This window comes from Grammomys surdaster, unplaced genomic scaffold, assembly GCF_004785775.1.
Source record: "Grammomys surdaster isolate TR1022 unplaced genomic scaffold, NIH_TR_1.0 125561, whole genome shotgun sequence".
In the NCBI taxonomy this organism is placed as follows: Eukaryota; Metazoa; Chordata; class Mammalia; order Rodentia; family Muridae; genus Grammomys; species Grammomys surdaster.
This window is the reverse complement of record NW_021620408.1, coordinates 429,875-450,229: the sequence shown is the minus strand read 5'-3', so window position 1 is coordinate 450,229 and position 20,355 is coordinate 429,875. Positions and strand designations below refer to the sequence as shown.

The window sequence follows — 20,355 nt, the reverse complement described above, 5'->3', positions numbered from 1 at the left end:
TTCTCAAGAGGCAGCAGCAGCAGCTCAGGATGCTGTCTCGGCTACCCCAAGCTGCAGTCTTCCCAGAGTAGAGCAGTACTTGGGGAGGCAGGCTACGTCACAGATGGGCCGGCTGTGGAAGAACAGCTGGAGAAACACAGCCCTATACTTCCTTCCCTTTCCCTCTGTGCTTTTACCTGGACTCCAGTGTCCATAGAGAGGACAGGGAGCAGGCATGCCATTGATCTGTCCTTGGTGACAGGCCGGTGTGGTCCCATCCTGACTGGCATCAAGAGCCCTCAGCCTTAGCACTGCAGGGAGGAATTCTCAGTTGAGACATGTGGGGGTCATCGATGGTACCATAAGTACTTATGTATGAGAGACTTGAAAAACAGAACTATAAAATTCGACCATATTTTATAGCACACTACAAGGAATGCATTGGGAAATGGCCTTCTCTCCTGTTGGTGCTTTGTTTGTTTGCAAACATGCATTTCATGGTCTAGGGAACTTCGGCTGTTCTCAGGAAGTCCTGAGTATTGCTGCCATGATGCAGATCCAGAATGTCTTCATGTTCCCTTCAAACCAGAAGTCTCAGGCGGTAAGTTCAGCTTCTCCCCGGGCTCTTCACACTGTTCTCTTTTTTTTTTTTTCCCCCCAGCTTTTCAAGACAGGGTTTCTCTGTAGACCAGGCTGGCCTCAAACTCAGAAATCCACCTGCCTCTGCCTCCCAAGTGCTGGGATTAAAGGTGTGCGCCACCACTGCCCGACCACACTGTTCTCTTGCACATTCTTGTCAGGACTCTGTTAGAAACTACTGAAGACAGTTGTATAAAAGAGCCTGGTTTGTACTTGAATTTGCTGTGTATCATGGGAAGTATTTCACAAGCATGGTTACATACCTTCCTGTATACTGTATACTGTCACCCATACCCAAGTGTAGATGTAGTTCTGAAGTTAATGGGTCTGCATCTTTGCTGTATGTTTCTTCTATCTGTATCTCCTCAACTCCAGGAAGCAAATTGCATTATTCAGGAACTTTGCCACAGAAAGAATTCAAGGGTGGGGTCTGAAGGGAGCTTAGGAGGTGAACAGCATATGGTCTTTGGACATAGGAGGTCAAGCTGTCAGCCCTCCTGCAGTGTGCCATGTCCCTCAGCACAAGAGGGTCATGGAAGTCAACCTCTGATGGAACTTTATTCTTCACAGACTCGAGTGCACCGGAAATTTGCTGTGGAAGAGGGTGACCATCTTACCATGCTCAATGTGTATGAAGCGTTTATCAAAGTAAGCTCAGCCACACTTGGGGACCCTCCACACATCACACCCACTCTGGTGACCTAGGAACAAGGTCAGAGGGTAGTTCACACATTCCTGGCCAAGAGACCCCTCTGTTTTCCAGTTAGGCAGATCACCAGCCTCCCATTGGAGATTCCAGTCTCGAGTTGCTGGAGAAGCTAAGGGAGGGTTTCTTTTCTCAAGTGGCTGATAGCCCGGCCTTCCAGTGTCCCACACTAACTGTGTTTAGAAGGAAGGGCAGCATTTGAATGGAAAGTTCTCTGCCAGGTTGGCTGAGAACCACTGCTTTGTGGGCTCTTGAGAGTCATCCCAGGTTTCCTGAGAGCGTGGTCAGTGAAACTTGCGTGCTCCTCCTGGGCAGCCTCTCTGTGGGACTGAGAGCAAGTCACAGAACCTAAAATTCCCACTTAAAAGTTAAACAGTGATATAAAGCTCTTAAAACATAATATAATGGAAAGGGAATAATATTTCATATCATTCAATAATATTTTCAGTAATTTAGCACATTTAAAAAAGAGAGAAATAGCAAGGTTTTTTTCTACTAGAGATTTGAGGAGATTAGTCAGTAACTGAGGTCCAGACTGAGTCAGTTACAATCCAGGATACAGGCACAGTGTGCCGTCACCAAGGCACAGCTTCACATAGAGGGCGCATCTACAGATCTGTGTTGTGCTAGTCTCTGGTTGCCTTGTGGAAAAATCCTCCGTGAATTACATTTTTAAAATGTTACTTAAACATTTAATTTAAAACATTTAATTAATAACACATTTAAAAATTTTATATGAAAAACTTTACACCATAGCCAAAAATGTAATTTTAGAGTTACATTGCTCTGCAAAAATTTAAAACAAGACATAATCATTGGGCTTAAGAAAATAGAAAGTTAAGCATCATTGGTAGAAAAAAATCCTAGTTTGAGTGCAGATCAGGATTTGAAAATGATTTCTGCACATGTTGTATTGCTTCCTATAGTTTAATAAGGTGAGAGGGAAAGAAAGTTAACAGAGTGGCTGAGAGCCACGGGGCCGCAGATCAGACCCCGCTGCTGTGGTGTATTTAGATTGGCCTCTGCTTGCCTCTCTGTTCTTATTGCTTGGTAGTGTGGAGAGTGGGGTCGTGGAGCAACAGACTGATTGCTTGGTTGTTACCATCTGCTCTAGAGAGGGGGTTGGGCAGGTCTCATCAAGCCAGAAAGTGGGGGGAGAGAAAGGAGTTATGTTGATGGTACTGCTTGGGCTGTGGGTGTCTGACATGGCCAATGTCTCCTCTGTGTGGCCTCTCTGCAGCACAACAAGAGCTCGCAGTGGTGTCAGGAGCATTTCCTGAATTACAAGGGTCTTGTCAGAGCTGCCACTGTGAGAGACCAGTTGAAAAAGCTCCTCGTCAAGTTCCAAGTGCCCAAGGTGTCCAGTGAAGGTGGGTGTGGCCTGTCCCGCCTGTGGCTTACCCCCACTTTGTTCTGTCCAGTTGGGCTGCTAAGAGGCCATGTGCCTGCAGCCAGTTTCACATTCTGAGCTGCATACACCCATTCAGTGGTGAGTGTAAGGCTGGTGTCTTTCTGGATAGATCCATTTTTATTTCTGTGGGCTGTTACTCCTTCCTCTAAATTTCTAAAGCTCATGAAAATGCTTAAAAATTGTTAGCTTCCATATCATTCCACATATAACTAATATAATGATGGTTGTTGCAGAAAATTTACTTTTTTTTTTTCTGGGGTAGTGTTTCATGTCCCAGACCTCAAACTTATTACATAGCTGAGGATGACTTTAAACTTCTGATCCTCCTGCTTCTGCAAGTGCTAGCGTGTGTGTGTGTGTGTGTGTGTGTGTGTGTGTGTGTGTTTGTGTGTGTGTAGTGGGCACACAGATGGGTCTTTTTTTTTTTTTTTGCCATGTACTAAACTCAGGTCCTAAGGCTTGCCTGTAATTACTTGCTGAATCATCTTGACAGTCCTGAACAATTACTTTTAAGTGGATGGTATTCATAGGTATTACATGAAGATTGCATTTTCTTCTCAGATGCAAGTGTTATTAAGCAGACGCTGCCAGGCGTTAGCTTAGGCACTCACCAACGGTAAGGTAGAGCACCTTTGTGCCAGACGGTCTAGCGTGCAGCAGTGGCTGGGGTAGCCATGTGTGGAGTCCACAGTAGGCTGTATCATGTCAGGGTCTCTGCGTCCTCTCCTTTTCTTCCTTTGTTTGAGATGAGGTTGCTGGTGTCCTTAGTTTACAGAGGAACCAGGAGGTCCTGGAGCAGTCACATGACCTTCAGGATAATACAGCTTTAGCCAGCTTGGCCAGAGACCAGGAGGCTTCTAGGAAGTGGCACACTGAGTTCATTCAGCACTCTTGAAGCCTGCTGTACCCCAGCGCCTGTTGACATTTGCTGACAGCGTCTGCTAGGCCGGGCAGTGTTCTCAGTGTGTCATGAGTTCATTTTCATCGTGCTTAGCATTCTGGGAAATGTGTGCTAGGTTTATCTCATGGATAGAAGGAAAAGAATGAGTAGGCTAGAGGTAGCCTGTGAGAGGCAGGATCCAGGAAGTTTTGTTTCATTTTGCTTTTATACTAAGAGCAAGTGATTGAAAAATGACAAAAACTTGGTTCTCTCAGGCTTCATGGAGACAGACAAACTGTTAGGCTGGAGGGCCTTTTAGAAGTAACCATGGAAGACAGTGGCAAATAGCAGAAATAAATGTAGGGAAGGAGAAATCAGCAGGGCTTGCCCAGGGTGCCATGTCAGTGTCATGGGCAGAAACAGGACACTTAGAATGGCTGCCAGCTTGAGAGCGTCTGCCAAGAGTCCTGTCGCCTGGCAGATACCTTCACCTATCACTCTCACTGCCCAGGGAAGGGCTATGTTAGATTAAAAGTCTTCCTAATAAGAGGAATGGCGTGCTAAGGAACTAGATGGCATGAAGTTGAGTGTTGAGGGTCACAGACTATTATAATAAAGAGTTTTCACCGTTTATGAAGTGCCCCTGAGAAGAAAGCATGTTGTATATGGGATTCTGAGCAGCTGCAGAGAAGCCGCATCTGGGTGGGTGGAGGGCAGAGTGCAGGCTTGAGGCCTAGCAGCTCTGCTAGGAACAGCAATGATAGACAGACAGACCAAACGATTACCTGCAAATCAAAATGCATCTAGGAGGTTAGAGAGAGTAGTGAGATGTGTTTTCAGCAGTTATGTAATTAAAAACTTAAGTGTATTTTTAAATGACTTTATTGAGCCTATTTGACAGGTAATCAAAGGATTAGAATATAAAATTCACCAAGTAGTAATTAAATTTATAAAAAATAAAAGAATGTAGTGCCCCCCAGCCCCCTCTTTGACCAAAATCTGCTAGAAAGAATTGAATGAAATGATTTTTTATATATTGTTGAGAATCCTGTAAGGCTCCCACCCATAGGGACATGTTTGCCCTGTGCTGTACTTCACCAGAGCTAAGATGGGTATCCATAATTGTGTTTCACTGAGAAGAGAATGGCTGTTATTGTGACTGTGTCTTGACTCGAGCGAGTTAAATGGCTCAGAATTGGTGAAGTAGGGGCATTTTTAGCCATTAAAACATAATTATCCCCTGCATGATAATTTAGAATGTATCTCATGCTATGAGCTAGTGACTGGAGATGCTTTATTCATGAAAGCTGTGTTCGCTGTAACAGTAGAAATGTCAGTTAAAAAAGGAACAGAATGTTTGGAAGTGGTAGAGAATTGCCCACTAGCTGACAACCAGAGACGGGCAGTGTGCTTTCATGGCATGTGTCTTAGGGGAAGAAGGCATTTCTACAGTGCTCTGAGCTCACCAGCCATCGGTGGGGCAGCTTCTTGGGTCCAGTCCTCTGTGGCCTGGGGTTGAAGAGGCCCTAGTTACAGGGACAGACCTGCCTTGTCCTTAGCCACTGCTGGGGGAGGATGCCCCCTTGGATGCTGGGCAGTCATCAGACATGGGAAGCACAGGGCTGTGTTCAGAGATGGCTTTAGGTGGGTTGGGAGGGGGAGGGGAGCTGGGCCTGGATCTTGTGCATCACAGCCCAGGCCTTGGCATGTGGAGCGTGGGATGGGGCCAGTGCTGGGTCTCACCAGGCATCTGTTGCTGCCTTGTGTAGGTGATCCGGATCCAGTCCTGAGGTGTATCGTGTCAGGGTTTTTTGCAAATGCAGCACGGTTTCACTCCACTGGAGCGTATAGGTAAGGAGACTCTGAGGTGGCTTGGTGACGGGGACAGAAAGATGCAGTGCAGAGATGGAAACCGAGCAGCTTTTAACTTGCATCATGCCTCCTTCCAAAGCTGAGTGAGGCTGGCTGCCCTGCTCTCTGCAGTTCCTTTGCTCTCTGCGAGTCTTACTGCTCAGAGCATCTCTACACAGTGATGGTGTTTGGATGACAGTGACAGATCTACATGGCAGTGTGGGAGTAGCCGTTAACTGAGAAGCCACTTTTCCCAATGGGTTATTCTTTGTCCTCCATTTCTGTAGGATGCCAACAGTAGTTTATACTGTAAGAACTACAGCATAGTTTAGTCCACTTTTCTCCAGGCTAAATATCCCGGTTCTTGGAATTGTTTGCTACTTTGAGTTTGTTTCTTCTGTCCCTCTGGCTTACTGTGGTCTTGTAACTTCTGCACCTATTTAAGGTGTAGCTGTCCTTGCACCCATTTCTCAGGGTGGAGCCCAGGGCCTGACAAGTGCTCTACCACTAGACTTCACCCTAGCTCTGCTAAGTTTTCTTTTTCTTCCTGAGCTCTTCCTTCTCACTGTGGTTGGCCTGGAACTTGTGATCCCCCTGCCTCAGTTCCCCCCATCCTCAGGAGTTGAGATTACAGGTTTCTGTCACCAAGACTAGCCACCTTTTTGTCTTTAGCAAGGGAACAATCTAAAGGCTTTCTTCTATCTCCCCTTTGTATTTCTTCCATATATTATTTTGCAGTTAGCTTCCCCCTCTAACAAAAATGTTGTTATTTGTTATTTGAGACCAGCTCAGATTCCTTTTTCTAGACACTACAGAACCTACTGAGCATTAAGGGGAAAAAATGTGTGTGTGTGTGTGTGTGTGTATGTATGTTTTGTCTACATGTATGTTTGTGTATCATATGTGTGCTTGGTGCCCATAGAGGCCAGAGGGTGTCAAATCCTCTATGACTAGAGTTACATATGAGCCACCATTTGACTACTGGGAATTAAACTCTGGTCTCTTGGAAGATAAGCAGTGCTCTTAATTTCTGAGCCATCTCTCCATCCCCCACTGAGAGGTTTTAATTTTGGCAGCCATTTCCCCCCCCATCTTCCCGGTGTGACACTGTGAACTTGGCAGCATAGCCTATGACCTCTCTGTGGTGCGCATTGTCACTCCAGACCACACTCTGCAGTCATGACTCCCATGATGCTCTTGCCCATCACACAAGCCCCACTCCTACGAGGCTGAGCTCCTCCCCAGTGATCCTCCCTCTCATCGCTTTGATTGTCCCTCTTTCTTGATAAGTGTCAACTATTTCTGTGTGGCTAGCCTACAACACTTTCATGGGCATCCTCAACAAAAGGTACTCCACTGGAGATTCCAGGTCAGTCATTCCTTTGAAGTGGATTTATTGTCAGCCCACTATCATCTGACAGACCCCAGAGGCTGTCTTAGGGTGAGGCGAAGAGCCTGATACAGAGCCCCATGTGAAATGACCATGTGTACTCAGTAAGTGACATTCCAGTCTGCTAACATTTAGAAGCTGTTCATATAAGTATCTGACTGTCTACTTTGTCACTTTTGAATCAGATTGAACCAAATATAATTTGGAATTAGAAATAAGTATTCTACAGGAACTGGCCTGTGTGAGCTGGCTGGGTTCAGTCTTAGCTCCTTAGGGTCCTTAGTGTTTAGTGTCTAACTGGGTAGTAGGGAAGTCTGTTAAAACTCAGCGTTTCTGTTGTAAAGGGATTATTTTGAAAGGGGATCTATAGAAGATAGACATAAGTGTGGCTAGCTCACTCTCTTCCTGTGGGGTCTAAGTGTCCACATTTGCTCCCCCTCCCACACTGAGGATTACGTCCAGGCTTTGCACATGCCAGGCAAGCTCTGTGTTGCTGAGCTAAACCTCACACACACTTCGTTGTTTTGGCAGGAGACAGGTCTTGCCCGAATTGGCCCCAACCTGAACCTGAGATAGCTGACATTACATTTATGCCCCCTGTGCTGGCCTGGTTCCTTATTTTGCATGATTTATTCTTGGCTTCTAAGATGGTAGTGGTGGTAGAGGTGTGTCTAGAAAAGTGGCTCTCAGCCTGTGAGTTGTGACCCCTTTAGGGGTCTAACAACCCTTTCACAGGAGTCACATATCAGATATCCTGCATATCAGATATTTACATTATGGTTCATAACAGTAGCAAAATTACAGTTATGAAGTAGGAACAAAAATAATTTTTATGGTTGAGGGTCAGCACAGCATGAGGAACTGTGTTGGAGGATTGTAGGCTGAGGAAGGTTGAGAACCACTGCTCTATAGAGTAGTGTCTTGTCCACATAAAATTCTGTCTTCATACGTTTGGGGGAGCAGGTTGTAACACATCGTGGGAAAATACTTAAATGTGTTCAGCATTACAAGTTCTTACAGTAAGTGCATACAGTGTGCTTCACACAGAATTCTTGTGTCTCACAAGGACTATCCGTGATGACCACGAGCTGCACATCCACCCTGCCTCAGTCCTGTACGCAGAGAAGCCACCCCGCTGGTAAGCCCCTCCCCCACTGAGCTTGGCCCTGCTCATCTTGTCTTGGAGCCTGGCCGAGGCTTGCAGTACAGGTGCTCCTCCGCTGTGCTGACTTTGATGTGCTGGGATGGCAGGGTTTGTACTCTTGTCTAGGGTCCCCTAAAGGTAGACAGTCCTCCAGCCACTGTGCTCAGTAAAATATTCTTTTCAAAAATCTCCTTCAGCAAATTGATGAGTACTTCCTCACCTGTCCTCCCAACAAAGTACTTTTGTTAGTGACAGAGGGATTGTGGGTTGGGGGGCAACTCCTGCTAAAATAAAAGATGTGTCAAGAAACAACAAAGGTGCTCACTGTCACCACAGACTGAAGACCGACTGTAGCAGGTACAGTGTGCAGAGATGACTTAGAACCCAGCTGTAGTCTTAACAGGCGAATAGATTGAGGTCCTGTAGGAGAAGCTTTTCTAAAGAAAGGGCTGTGGTATTGCAGTGTGCGCATTGCTGTACATGCCAGGAAGCCAGGCTATACAGATTCTCATGGAGAAGCTAACCCTTGCTCTGGACCTGGTGACTGGCATGTTTTAGGCAGGACTGAAAGACATCCACACCTGGGAAATAGGGTAGCATAGCTGTGGCAACATGAGGGAGGCACCTGGCTTGGGGGACTGGGAATGAGGTGACCAGGGTGTGGTTCCATCTGCAGTGCTGGCTGGGATGCTGGTGAGACAAGTGCAGTAGCAGGAGACAGTACAGATATTTTACGGTGTTTTCACAAGTCACACACAGATAGACCTTCCCAGATCTGTGCTAAGTTCATCTTGTAGTTTGTGTTTGTTTCTGATTTCTAATTTATTTATATTGTATTTTACAAAAATACAGATTGACAAAGGATTAGAAAATTTAAAGACAGCAACACTTGGCTCTTTAGGAGCTGAGACAGGAGTGTGTGGTGAGCTGTGGGAAGGACAGCTTGGGAGCACCAGTGTCGGGACCTTGTACCCTGCTCTGCAGGCAGCAGCAGCATCCAGAACCATGCTGCAAATGCAGGTTCTTGGATCTTACCCAGCCCTCCTCACTCAGAACTGGGGTGAGGCCGAGGCAGAGAAAACTGTTTAAACAAGTCCTGGTAGTGTTTCTGATGTATTGCAGTTGACCAAGCTGTGACCAGTCAGACCTAGAAGCTTCCTAGGTGGAATGTGGCAGAGGTGCTAGCTTTACAATGGTTTCTATGCTGCTATGAGAATGTAGAAGTCCAGAAGGGACCAGCCAGGCTTCAGTGTGCCCCTTTCCCTCTCTCCATCTCCCGTTTCCCTCCATCCCACTCCCAACTTCTCTCCTGTCCACACCTTCCCTCCCTCGTTTCTTCCCTCCCTTCCTGTGTTAGAGTTGAACCCCCAAGCCCTGCCTCTTCCTTCCACCAGCTCAGATGCCTTTACTGGTGTTTGAGACAAACTGTGTGGCTTTTGTATTTATATAAAATTCTTCCCATAGTTCAGAAACTAGTGTTTACTCTATGAATTCCTGAGTCCAGGGCTTTGAAAACATGTTCCTTGCTCTTTGGTTTGTTACTTGGTTGGTCCTAGTAACACACTTTGGTATATATATATATATTTTTTTCCTCTTTAAGATGTAATTATGTACAGTGAAGGTATGTTTTGACAGACCTGCAAGCTCCACGCCAAACTATATTTAAAATACTTTTTGTCGCTCTGGACAGTTCTTGTTTATGTCTTTATAGTCATTTCCAGTAACTTTCAGAACAGCAAGCCTTTAAGTCCACTTCTGTACTTTGTAACTAAGTCTTTCAAGTTCTAGTCAGAGTTCTGTAAGTGCAGGCTGTGATCTAGAAAGGTTCTTTGTGGATACCTGGAGAGCCGTGGAAATCACAAAGGATGTTGAGTGGCCTCTGAGACACACTGACCTACCGCTTGGTTTAGTGTGAGCAGCCACAGTGCCTGTGTGTAGAGCTGCACACACGATGGAACACGCCTGCGTGGTGAGGACAGAGACGGCTTGTGGGCCTTGTCATTGTGTGTCTCATGTGTATTCTCTGTTTCAGGGTTATCTACAATGAAGTTATACAGACCTCCAAGTATTACATGCGAGATGTGACTGCCATAGAATCTGCGTGGCTGCTGGAGCTGGCTCCCCACTTTTATCAACAAGGAACGGTAGGAATGGATAGAACATGGCCCCAGACAAACAGCAGTGTCTTCATAGTCTTAAGTCTATGTGTGTTCTTCAATAGTACCCTTAAGCATTCCCAGCTCCCTCCAGCACCCCGTACACAGGGAGGTAAACTTATTACTGTACCCCAGAATCTCTTGGTGAAACCACCTTCCTTGCCTTCCTAGGGAAGTGCAGGTAAAAACAGCTCCTGCAACCCTGTAAGAAAAGGCCCAAGGGGGTTGAAACCCACTGTGTAGTCCGAGACATGCTCCCCCACAGGCCAGTGCACTTTGGATTTAAGGTTTCTGTTTTTCATTTTTGTAAAAATGGTTGATTCAGTGCCCCAAAGTCCATGCATCCGTCTGACATGACTTAATTCAAAGATGGCCGATCATGCTTGAAAGACTGGCAGGTAAACTGGGGCCGCAGGCTGCCCGGCCGGGTGTGTGCCACGGACTGACTGTTCAGTCTGCACTGTGCTCTAATTAATTCATTTCATCAATGAATTAACTTAAGAGATTGAGTGAATTGCAACGGTAAGTTTTTTAGTGTAATTATTAGTATATGTGTGGGTGGGGCTGGAAGTTGTACATAGTGAATACCGACGACTGTAAGCATGTAATTATTTGTTGTTAGTCCGTTTTAATCTTTGTTGCTTTAAAAAACTTACTTTACTGCTTTTCAAATTAATGAATTTACTTTTAAGTACTGTATTTTATTCCTTAATGGTCTTTGACAACCCGTGGTTGATCGTGAGTTGGTGTCACACTGCTTAGCTGTGCTGTAGGAAACCGACACCAGGTTACTGGTTTTTTACCAAATCTTTTTTTGTGCTTTGCTGGTCAGTATCTTATTTCTGCACGTTTATACTATACTTGGCAGTATGTGGTTATTGTTCTTGAGCAGTTAGTGTGTCTTCCACAGACTACAAAGTAAAGCGTTTCTTTTGCCTTCTGGCTGTGTGGATCCCTGCCTTTAGCGTGTCTTCAGTGTGGAGCATCCTCTCTGCTTGTTGAAGGAGAGTTTTCCTCCGTGGAATTCTTCCCTGAGTGAGTTTTGTTGCTGTTTCTCATCTCTTGCATCTGGTGCGCAGTGTCTCTGAGCAGCCAGCGGCCATCTTCTGGCCGTCCTGTGTTTGCAGTGGGTCTTGTTTCACCCTTGTAGGTGCTCTTTAGGTGTGGTTTTCCCTTTTCCAGCCATTTGACCTATGTGATACTTTTCTTCATGTGTCTCCTTCTGAGGGTTAACCAAACTTTCTAGATCTGTAAGCAGATGTTTATAGTCATGTTAGGTGAATGTGGGGTTTTTCCTTTAAATCTATATTTTTTCTGCTCTAATCTTGGCCTTCTGAAGCTCCAGTCACACACATGCTCTATCCAGCACTTGTTTGTGTCTTAGTCATCACAAAGGCTCTGATGTTTTTTCCTGAACTTCTCTTGGACAGTTTTTCAGGATTACTGGTTGATTCTGCAGGGCTCTGTTGGCTGTTAAGCCTTCTGAGGGATCCTGGGCATGTCACATTTCTGTTCTTGTATTTGATTTCTCTCTGCCTCATGTTCACTCAGGACGCCTACCTTTATTTTCAGATCTTTGAACACACACACACACACACACACACACACATTTTAGAAGCCATTCAGCCCAGCATTGCTGTCACTTCAGGGCTTGATTGGATTTTGGCTCGTCTCATAACCAGACACAAGCTTTTCTTGTCTAGTAGTTTTGTGTCTATGTTTTATGTTAGTTATTATAGGTATTATGTTAATAGAATCTCAAATTTCTTTTTATAGATGATGTCAATTTTTTTCCTGCCAGTTAGTTTATAGGCACATAACTGGATTCTGCTGAGCCTTTATCTTAGTCTTTAATGGGGCAGGTATTAGCCAGACATGTAAGGTATAATCTTTTTCTTTTCTTCTTCTTTTTTAATGTCTGATCAAATGTCTAGGACTCTTGGTGATGTCTGTGCACTGGTCCATGAGCACTCCACTGTCCAGCTGTGTGCAGACCTCCAGCATATACCTTCAATAATGGCTCTCTGCCATTCTTAGGAAGCCTTGGTCTACACATTTCAGATACTGGCATAGCTTTATGTAATGTCCGCTCTAATGCCCTATTTTATGCATTTCTCAGCAACCCCAAACCCTCTTCTCTCCTGTGTTGTTTCCTATTAAGAATTTACTTCCCTGTGTGAGAGTTTGGAGAGTTAGGGAGAGACCTGGGATGTATGTGACAATGTGTTACTTAGGGTTCTCTAGAGGGACAGGACTGATTGAGTGAATGAATGAATCAGTGTGTGTCTATGTCTGTCTCCCTGCCTGCCTGCCTGTCTATCTATCTAAAAGGAATTTATTAGAATGGCTTACAGACTGTGGTCCAGCTAGTATAGCAATGGCTGTCTACCAACAGAAGGTCCAAGAATCCAGTAGTTGCTCAGTCCACAAGGCTGGATATCTCAGCTTAATATATGCCAGGATCCTGAAGAAGTCGGCTCAAATGCCAGTGAAGAAATGGACTTGTCAGCTAGAGCAAGAGCAAGCAGGCAAAAGGAGCAGGCTTCCCCCTTCCATGTCCTTTCTATAGCTGCCAGCAGTGTGGCCCAGATTAAAGGTGGATTGTCCCACCTCAGAAGATCAGATTAAAAGTGGGTCTTTCCATTGCAAATGATTTAATTAAGAAAAATCCCTCACAGATGTTTAGTTCCATGAGGAACTGCTTGGTTTTAGTTCATTCTAGGTGTAGTCAAGTTGAGGACAGAGACTAGCCAAAACAGACACTCCCCTGTGTTGCTTTCTTCAGGGACTCTGCCTGTGTGTTTGGATACCAGTATGTGTCGGAACACATGCTTAGCTTTGTGTTCAGACCCTAGCACCCAAAAGAAAAGGAGAAAGAAAGACTGTGAGTCCTGTCCTGTCTTCTTTGTTTTCCAGTTGTTTGCTACGAGTTGTTTCAGATGTTTTAGTCCAGCTGGTGTTTATAGCACAGGGGAAATCTGAGTTCCATTTCTCCATCAGGGCGACTGGGCTGCACAGGGAGTTCAAGCTGAGATTGGTCCGATTGCTTCGTGTAAAATTTGGAAGAGTTGAGCCGGTCCTGCTGCTGTGCTCTTTAGGTCCAACTACTAGAGGAACTGAGGCAGGAGGTTTGTTTGAGCCCATAAGGTGGAGCCTACCCCAGAGGTCAGAGGAAGTGAGAAAGGCAGGCAGTGAGTGGATAGCAGGGCGCCTGCAGTTAGGCACAGCCCAGCAGTGTCCTGGGTTCTTTGAGACTCCCAGAGAGTAGAAATGGCTGACAAACTGAGTTACTTTTCCGTCTCAGCTCAAAATTAGTTTATTTAGGTTAAGGGGCAGATTGTGTCAGAATGTGCAGGAAAATGACAGGGTCAGTGATCTGTCTCTTCTCTCAGACTTCTGCCTTTTAGCCCATCGCCAACACTGTTGGGAAGAGCTGGGGCCTTTAGAAACCGTCCAGAACGACAGCCTTGCTGTATGACGGGGTCTCGGAAGCTTCTTCACAACAGCTTGTCATCTTTTCTGATTGAGGTCTGGAGGTAGAGCTGCTTCCTCAGGGATTCTCCAGGTTCCCAGGGGCTGCCCATGCAGGGCAGGTCTGCTGTGCTGGAAGCAGCTCAGCCTCAGGTGTCAGCATGCTCCTCCTGCACCTCCAGTGACTTTCCATCACTTGTTTTTCAAAGTTGCTTTCACACTGTAGAGGCCTGGAATGGCTCAAAGTCAACTTTGTTTATACTCAGTGTTCTTTCCACTGAAGTGTACCAGAACTGGCTCACAGGCAGATGCTGTCATCGCCCATCCTGGATAAGGCTACACATGTCCAGGATTAGTTTAGAGTTGTGTCTGATAAAGAACAGAGAGGAAAGAATCCAGAGAAGCAGCAAACGCACAGATTTGCCTCAGAAAGACCGTTGTGATCAGGGAGAGTGATACCTGACTCACTGTGTGAAGACCTATGCTTGCTTCTCCCAGGCACAAGTGTGTAGAAAGCCTGGAGTCTGCTATTTCCTCAGACCTGGGCCTGTCACTCTGTCAGGGCATGCTGTCATTGGTGGTGTGCTGTTTTCTTTCAGGGCTGGCAGTTCTCTGGGGAACTATGAGGTCTTGTAGATTTGCTAGGACATGGGTCTTGGGCACTAGTGGTTGGGGGTGCAGCATCCCCTTGGGAAGAGTTCCTGAGTGCTGTCTTGGCTCAGCTTTGGGTCTGTGCCTCCATGGATCACATTATTGCTAGACGTCAGCACCCCTCAGTTGGTGAGAAAAGGCCCCTGACTAGAAGTTATGTTCATATAAATACTTATTTGAAAACTTGTAGTGATTTGGCTTTTTGATAAAGAATTTTTATCTCTCAATCTGTCAACTGATGCCCATGGTGGTATAAGGAGGCTTCATGTGTATTTTTGCTTGTCTCTTCTGCAGTTTGGGGCATAGCCTGCCTTGGGAAGGTGTGAGCCAGGCAGGAGATTTGACTTGTGGGAGCTTGGCTGGAGTCTGCTTTCCCTGTCTCATCACACCAGTGATGTTTTCTTTTTTCTTGCAGCACCTGTCTCTGAAAGCCAAAAGGGCCAAGGTCCAGGACCAGTGAGTGGAGCTCAGGAAGAGGCTACAGGGATGCAGAGTGTGGCATCCTTCCTTCATGTTGTCTCTGGCACCAGCTCAGGTGGAACAGGCAGACACTCTGCTGTGGGCTGCACCCTGCTTATTAGCCCCCCTTTCTGCTCCCCTCAGCATTTGCCATCCTCACTGGGCCCCAGAGGAGCCTGAGCATAGCCAGCGTTCTGCAGCACTGCGCGTAGGCCAAGCAGGAGTTGGCTGGGCTGTGCTCTGGGCTCAGTTCTCACTCTCAGCAGCTGGCATGCTACTCCAGCAGGTACAGTCCTGGTCCAGCTCTGTGGTGAGGAAAGTGAGCTGCTGAAGGCTGCAGACCTGTGTAGACAGGGCTCTCCTGGCCTCCTGCATCCTGCCTGCTGTGGCCACAGTTTTTGACTGCTGAGATCGACTGCTGCTGTGTGTGTTAAGTATACAAGGAAATGCTGGGCATTTCCATCAAGATCACCAAAGGCGTGTGAGGCACGGGGGCTTCCAGATGCAGCAGCTTCTTCCTTCCCTCTGCCCACGTGCCTGCTTGTCTGCAGTGGGGGACTTAGTGCAGTGATGGTGGGCCACTCGGGACTCACAGCCCTGTCTTTGTTAGCCACTTGCTTTGCAAGTGGGCTTAGCTTTCTCTCAGAGCACGATGCCACATCCTGGTGCCAGTAGCTGGGCACCAGGGACCGTTCATCAGCCTCGACCCCATGGGGCTTCTCTTTAGCAGGAATTCACTACAGTTTAGAAGCCCTAAACTTGTGTAGCTCAGGAACATATAACTCTTGTATATTTATCTCTGTTCGGTTGCTTGCATTCTTGCAAGAACACAGGCAGCTCCCCAGGCACTGTTCCCACTGCACCAGGGTTGCCTTGCAGTGACAGCACACGACAAGACAGACTCTCCCTTACTCTTTCAATGATGTTTATTTTAAAACCGTAGCTTGAAAGTTTATTTTTGTACTGGTCTTAGTTTGGATGTGTCACTTTTGGCACCAAACTTATGTCATTTTTATTTCCATTTTATAAATGTAAATAGCTGTGGTGAGCGGTTAAATGTCGTAAATATTTCTACCTGAAGGACATGCTTCTCCCGTCTGTGGATCTTGTGCTCTGTATTTTAACATGGTCCAGTTAATTATTTCAAGTGAGGCCTGACCGTGGCTACAGTTCCTGATGCTGCCTTGTGCTGCAGCTGGGGGTGGGGTGCCCAGGATGATGTGTCTGAACGCTCTCAGACTGTATTAGAACAAAGTGTGGGGCAGTGTTTAAAGGAAGAACTGAAGAGTTCTAATTCTCACCAGCTGGGGTCTGCCTGCTGTTTTATTACTGTTTGTCGTTGGTGTGTGCTGGCAAACCATAGGCGCACATATGGAGACACTTTTGGAGCCAGGGGATAACCTTGGCTCATTTCTCAGAAATGACCCACCTTATTTTTGAGACAAAGTCTCTCTCACTGGGGCCTGGGGTTCAGCCATTCAGTGAGCTCCAGGGTCCCCCCAACCCCCGCCTCCTCAGTACTAGGATTGCAAGTGTGTACCACCGTACCTAGCTTTTTACATGGCTTTGTGGACTCAAACTCAGGTTGCCTGGCTTGTGTGGCAAGCACATTGCCAGCAGAGCTACCTCCCAGCCTCTTTCTCTTATTTTTTATTTTAAAAACTTATTTTTTTCTTATGTGTTGGATTGTTTTGCTTGCATGTTTATCTGCATGCCTGGCGACCATAGAGTTCAGAAGAGGGCTCCACTGAAACTGATGGCTGTGAGCTACCCTGTGGATGCTAGGAACCGGATGTAGGTCCTCTGCAAGAGAAGCAAGTATTCTGAAAGCCTGATACTTTTTAAGTGTTGTATTATATTGGATGGGAGAACGTCTAGAGGAACTAGACCCTCACATTTGAGGCCACAGATCTGAAATGGGAGGCCATGCACTCTGGAGGTGGACAGATAGAAGCAAGCCACCTTCTTTTGCCACATCTATCTTGGTATGTTTGGTCTTAAGTATCCAGTCTGCTCCATTCCTCTCCATCTGGACAGCGGAGGGCTGCCTTCTAGCTAGTGTCCCACGCTGCACTACGTAACAGCCCTTTCTGGGTGGAAGTGCGCCATCACTGTCATGAGATCTACAGGCACAGAATCTGGGGACTGTGGCTTCATAGCCACCTTCATGCATCTCCATTTGTGACCTGCATGGGCCTGTGTCCTGTTCCATGGATGATTTTTCTGCTTCTGTCTGGTTTGTGGGGCCGTCAGCACATGCTGCTTGAGCCCTTGGGCTGTGTCTGTGGTGTGGGCTATGAGATGCTTGTCAACAAGGAGCTGGGGAGTGGACCAGGAGGGAGGTAGGATGCAGGTGATGCTGGGTGTGGTTTATTTATGTAGTTTAGTATTATTTTATAATGGTCTTGGGGAAAAATAAATGCCAACAGTCTTACATCAGCCAGGCAATTAAAAACCAATACAAATGCAAACAAAGCCAGAGTGAAATCCCAGAGCCTGGAAACTGCTGGGTGTGGGCTTTGTGGACCGTGGGCCAGCTGGCGATGGCACTGAGCATCACTACTCCTGGAACGTAGTCCAGTGCTGAGCAGATGGGTTTCCAGTGGACCTAGGACAGCGTGGGACTGTTGGCTCCATGCTGGAGAAGTTTGTGCTACCTGGTCTCGGGTCTATGTCCTTCCAACAGGGTCAGATTGAAGATTCCCACTTTTCAGTACCATACTGGACTTTCTTCAGCTTCCGGCTCATGGTGAACCAGATGATAGAACTCCAAGTAGATTTGCCCTGCTCATTGTTGGTCTCAAAGGTAGCCAGAGCTCCTGTCTGCATCCTGCCCACTGCTGAGGACCTGGGATTGGGACACCTGGGACCCTAAGGGAAGTATTGGCTGGCAGGAACTTAATAGTCACCCTTCTGCATACTTAAAAGATTGCCCCCCCCATTCTAATCTGGTTCTTCAGTTTATTTTTATTATGTGTACATGTGTGTGCACCAGGGCACACATGTGGAGGTCAGAGGATAACTCTTGAATGCTGATCCTTATGTTACCTTGCTTGCCAGGCTAGCTGGCCTGCAAGCCTCTGGGGATTCTCCTGTCCCCACATTCCCCAGGTTCATCTCCCTGTGGGAGTGCTGGATTACTGATGCACAGTACCCTGGCAGCTTTATGTGGGTTCTAAGGATCTGAACCCAGTCCTCACACTTTGAGGGCAAACATGTTTACCTTCTGAGCCATCTCCCTGCCCTCATTACTCTACTTAAAGGTCCAGTCTCAGGCACGTGTAAAATGTCTGCTCCGCCCCTTGGGCTTCTGTCTTTCCCCCCCTTGTCTTCCCCCCCAAACTTCTTTGTCATTTTCTGTATCATGAAGTTTTCAATTAAAAAAACCATGGTTATTAGATTTATTTTATACTGTTTTAACAAATATTCTTTTGTAACATTTATTTTAGCTGGTAGGTCTTTCTGTTTCTTCTATTTGGAACATTAAAAGGGTCTATATAGGTTTTTCATGGCCCTGTAGATATTTTGTTCCATTTAGTATGTAGGATTTGAACTAGCAGTTCACTTCCCATTTTCCCTTTACCCCCTCTTCTGTCTTAGCTGCGCTGGCTTTAGGAGTTGTCAGGGGCCTGCATGGAGGTCCAGGAGCTGGGAGATGGCATCTGCAGTGGGGTTACACCAGCCAAGGGTTAGGTGTCAGGAGCACACAAAGCACTCCTGCAAGTCAGTGAAAGATGACCTCAGGAGGAAAGGGGTCGAAAGGCTGAGCAAGCAGTTCATACAGACAGATATGGAGACCCAGAAAACCAACCAAGAGTCGTGCTAAAACAGCCATTACGTCCTTTGGCATGGTCGGTGAGCAGTCCTGGTAGTCTGTGTGTGGGCAGAGCGGAGGAAGCTATGCTGATGCTAACATAATCAGTGCATCACAGCAAGCGCATGCCCTACGGTCCAGAATATCCACTTCTGGGGCATTTCTGCCGCATCCTCCCAGAGTCTACAGCAGGTGTGTGGCGGGGTGCTCCCCCCAGAGTGACTGGGTGGATGGGAGAGGGTGTGCAAGGGCAATATAGAGGATGACACCGAGGTGTGCTGTGAAGTACAACACTTTCACGCTGCATACAGTAAAAGCCTTGGAAACAGCTGAGAGGAAAAGGTGAGAGACAGATGTGACAGACAGAACACAGGCCCATCAGAGGCAGTGCTGAGACTGTAGAAGGGACAAAGCAAGGATAACTTAGTCTGGTGAAAGGAATGCAAAGACCAAACAAATGTGTGGAAGGGGGAGCCTCTTGGGGCTGGAGAAATGGCTCACTGGGTAAGCACTGTGCTTAGATCCCAGCACTCACATAAAAAGCTAGGCATGCTGCACACAGGCCTGTAACCCCAGTGCTGTGCTGGGTGGAGACAGAAAGATTGTTAGGGTTTATGGGCTGTGTACAGACAGCTGTCCATGTGGGCTCACATGCACTTGCCTGTGAGTACAGCCCCCTGCCCCTGCTCATCTGGAAGGTGACTAGCATTTGGGACACACATTCCTTCTGACCTCTGTGCTAGGAGATCATGGGATTGGCGTTGGTGGTCTGTCTGCTCCTGAATCACTGTTCAGTTTGGCAGGAGTTGCATCTATGGTGAATGGAAGAGCTGGCAGTGTTTACAGGCACAACACAGTTACAGTGTTTCTCAGATACCCCCCCCCCCTTTTTTTTTGTCTGCACCTAGGGTGGAGTTAGTTTCCATCTGTAGTCTGAAAGCCAACAACAGCAGCAGGGCTGGCATTAACCTCTGGGTAGGAGCAAACTCCTGGGAAAAGCCTTTGTCGTGTTCACGAGTAAACAGATTGCTGGCACTAATGGGAGCTTGTGGGGCTTTTGCGGACCCAGTTTCTCTCGAGATGTTACCAAACAGGAGGCAATAAAATGGATGGTAGCTTCAAGATGGAAGTGATGCTTTAAACCCGCATAGACACCCAGATCTTTGTTTTGTTGGTCCCAAGCCCTAACTTTTAATGAGAAATAAGTTACAAATAAGAAACACTCATTTCGTTGGGTAGCCACTGAGTTTTGACAGCGCACTGCCACTGGTTGTAAGACTCAGGTACCTAAAACATTCCTTGGTGATCTTTGTAGTCAGCACACCCCCCCTTCCCAACATGGTGCCCTGTTTCTGGTGCTGTGGTTCTACTTTTTGTCCTGTGGATTAGGTTTTTACAGAATTTTGTAATAAATTGAGTATTGTCTGTCCCATGCCTAGGTCATGGTCAGCTTGACAAGACTGAGAATCACATGGCATGCCTTATGGCTGTGCAAGTGTTTTCAGAAGAGTTTAACTGAGGTAAAAAGGACAACCCTGAATGACAGTGGGACCATACCGTGGACCAGAGTTCCAGGCTGAATAAGAAGGAGAAAGGGGCTAAGCACAAATGTTCATCTCTCTATTTCCTGACAGGATGCGTCTTGCTCCCACCAGCATGCCTTTACCCCATGGGCTGTGAGTCAAGTGTTCCCTAAGTTGCTTTTGTTCAGTATTTTATCCCAGCAAAGAGAGTAGCAGTGTTCAGAAGTCCTGAGTTTAAGTCCCAGACAGTTACTTTGTAAACCTTGGCCCTACATTGTTTA

At 46.7% G+C, this 20,355-nt stretch overlaps 1 protein-coding gene across 2 annotated transcripts in view; it reads left to right on the top strand.

The window, feature by feature from the left end:
* The window catches only part of Dhx35 (DEAH-box helicase 35), a 70,689-nt gene extending 52,543 nt beyond the window's left edge, over positions 1–18,146 (top strand). The window contains exons 16-24 of one of the 2 annotated variants that reach the window (XM_028786570.1): positions 486–580; positions 1,189–1,266; positions 2,565–2,694; positions 5,385–5,466; positions 7,923–7,994; positions 10,033–10,144; positions 14,694–14,813; positions 15,021–15,160; positions 16,466–16,478. In XM_028786570.1, the coding sequence (XP_028642403.1) occupies positions 486–580; positions 1,189–1,266; positions 2,565–2,694; positions 5,385–5,466; positions 7,923–7,994; positions 10,033–10,144; positions 14,694–14,738 (614 nt within the window). In that variant the 3' untranslated portion in view covers positions 14,739–14,813; positions 15,021–15,160; positions 16,466–16,478. Of the gene's footprint in view, positions 1–485; positions 581–1,188; positions 1,267–2,564; positions 2,695–5,384; positions 5,467–7,922; positions 7,995–10,032; positions 10,145–14,693 lie in introns of both variants that reach the window. The other variant, XM_028786571.1, reaches the window with a different exon arrangement.
* Positions 18,147–20,355: the final 2,209 nt, after the last annotated feature.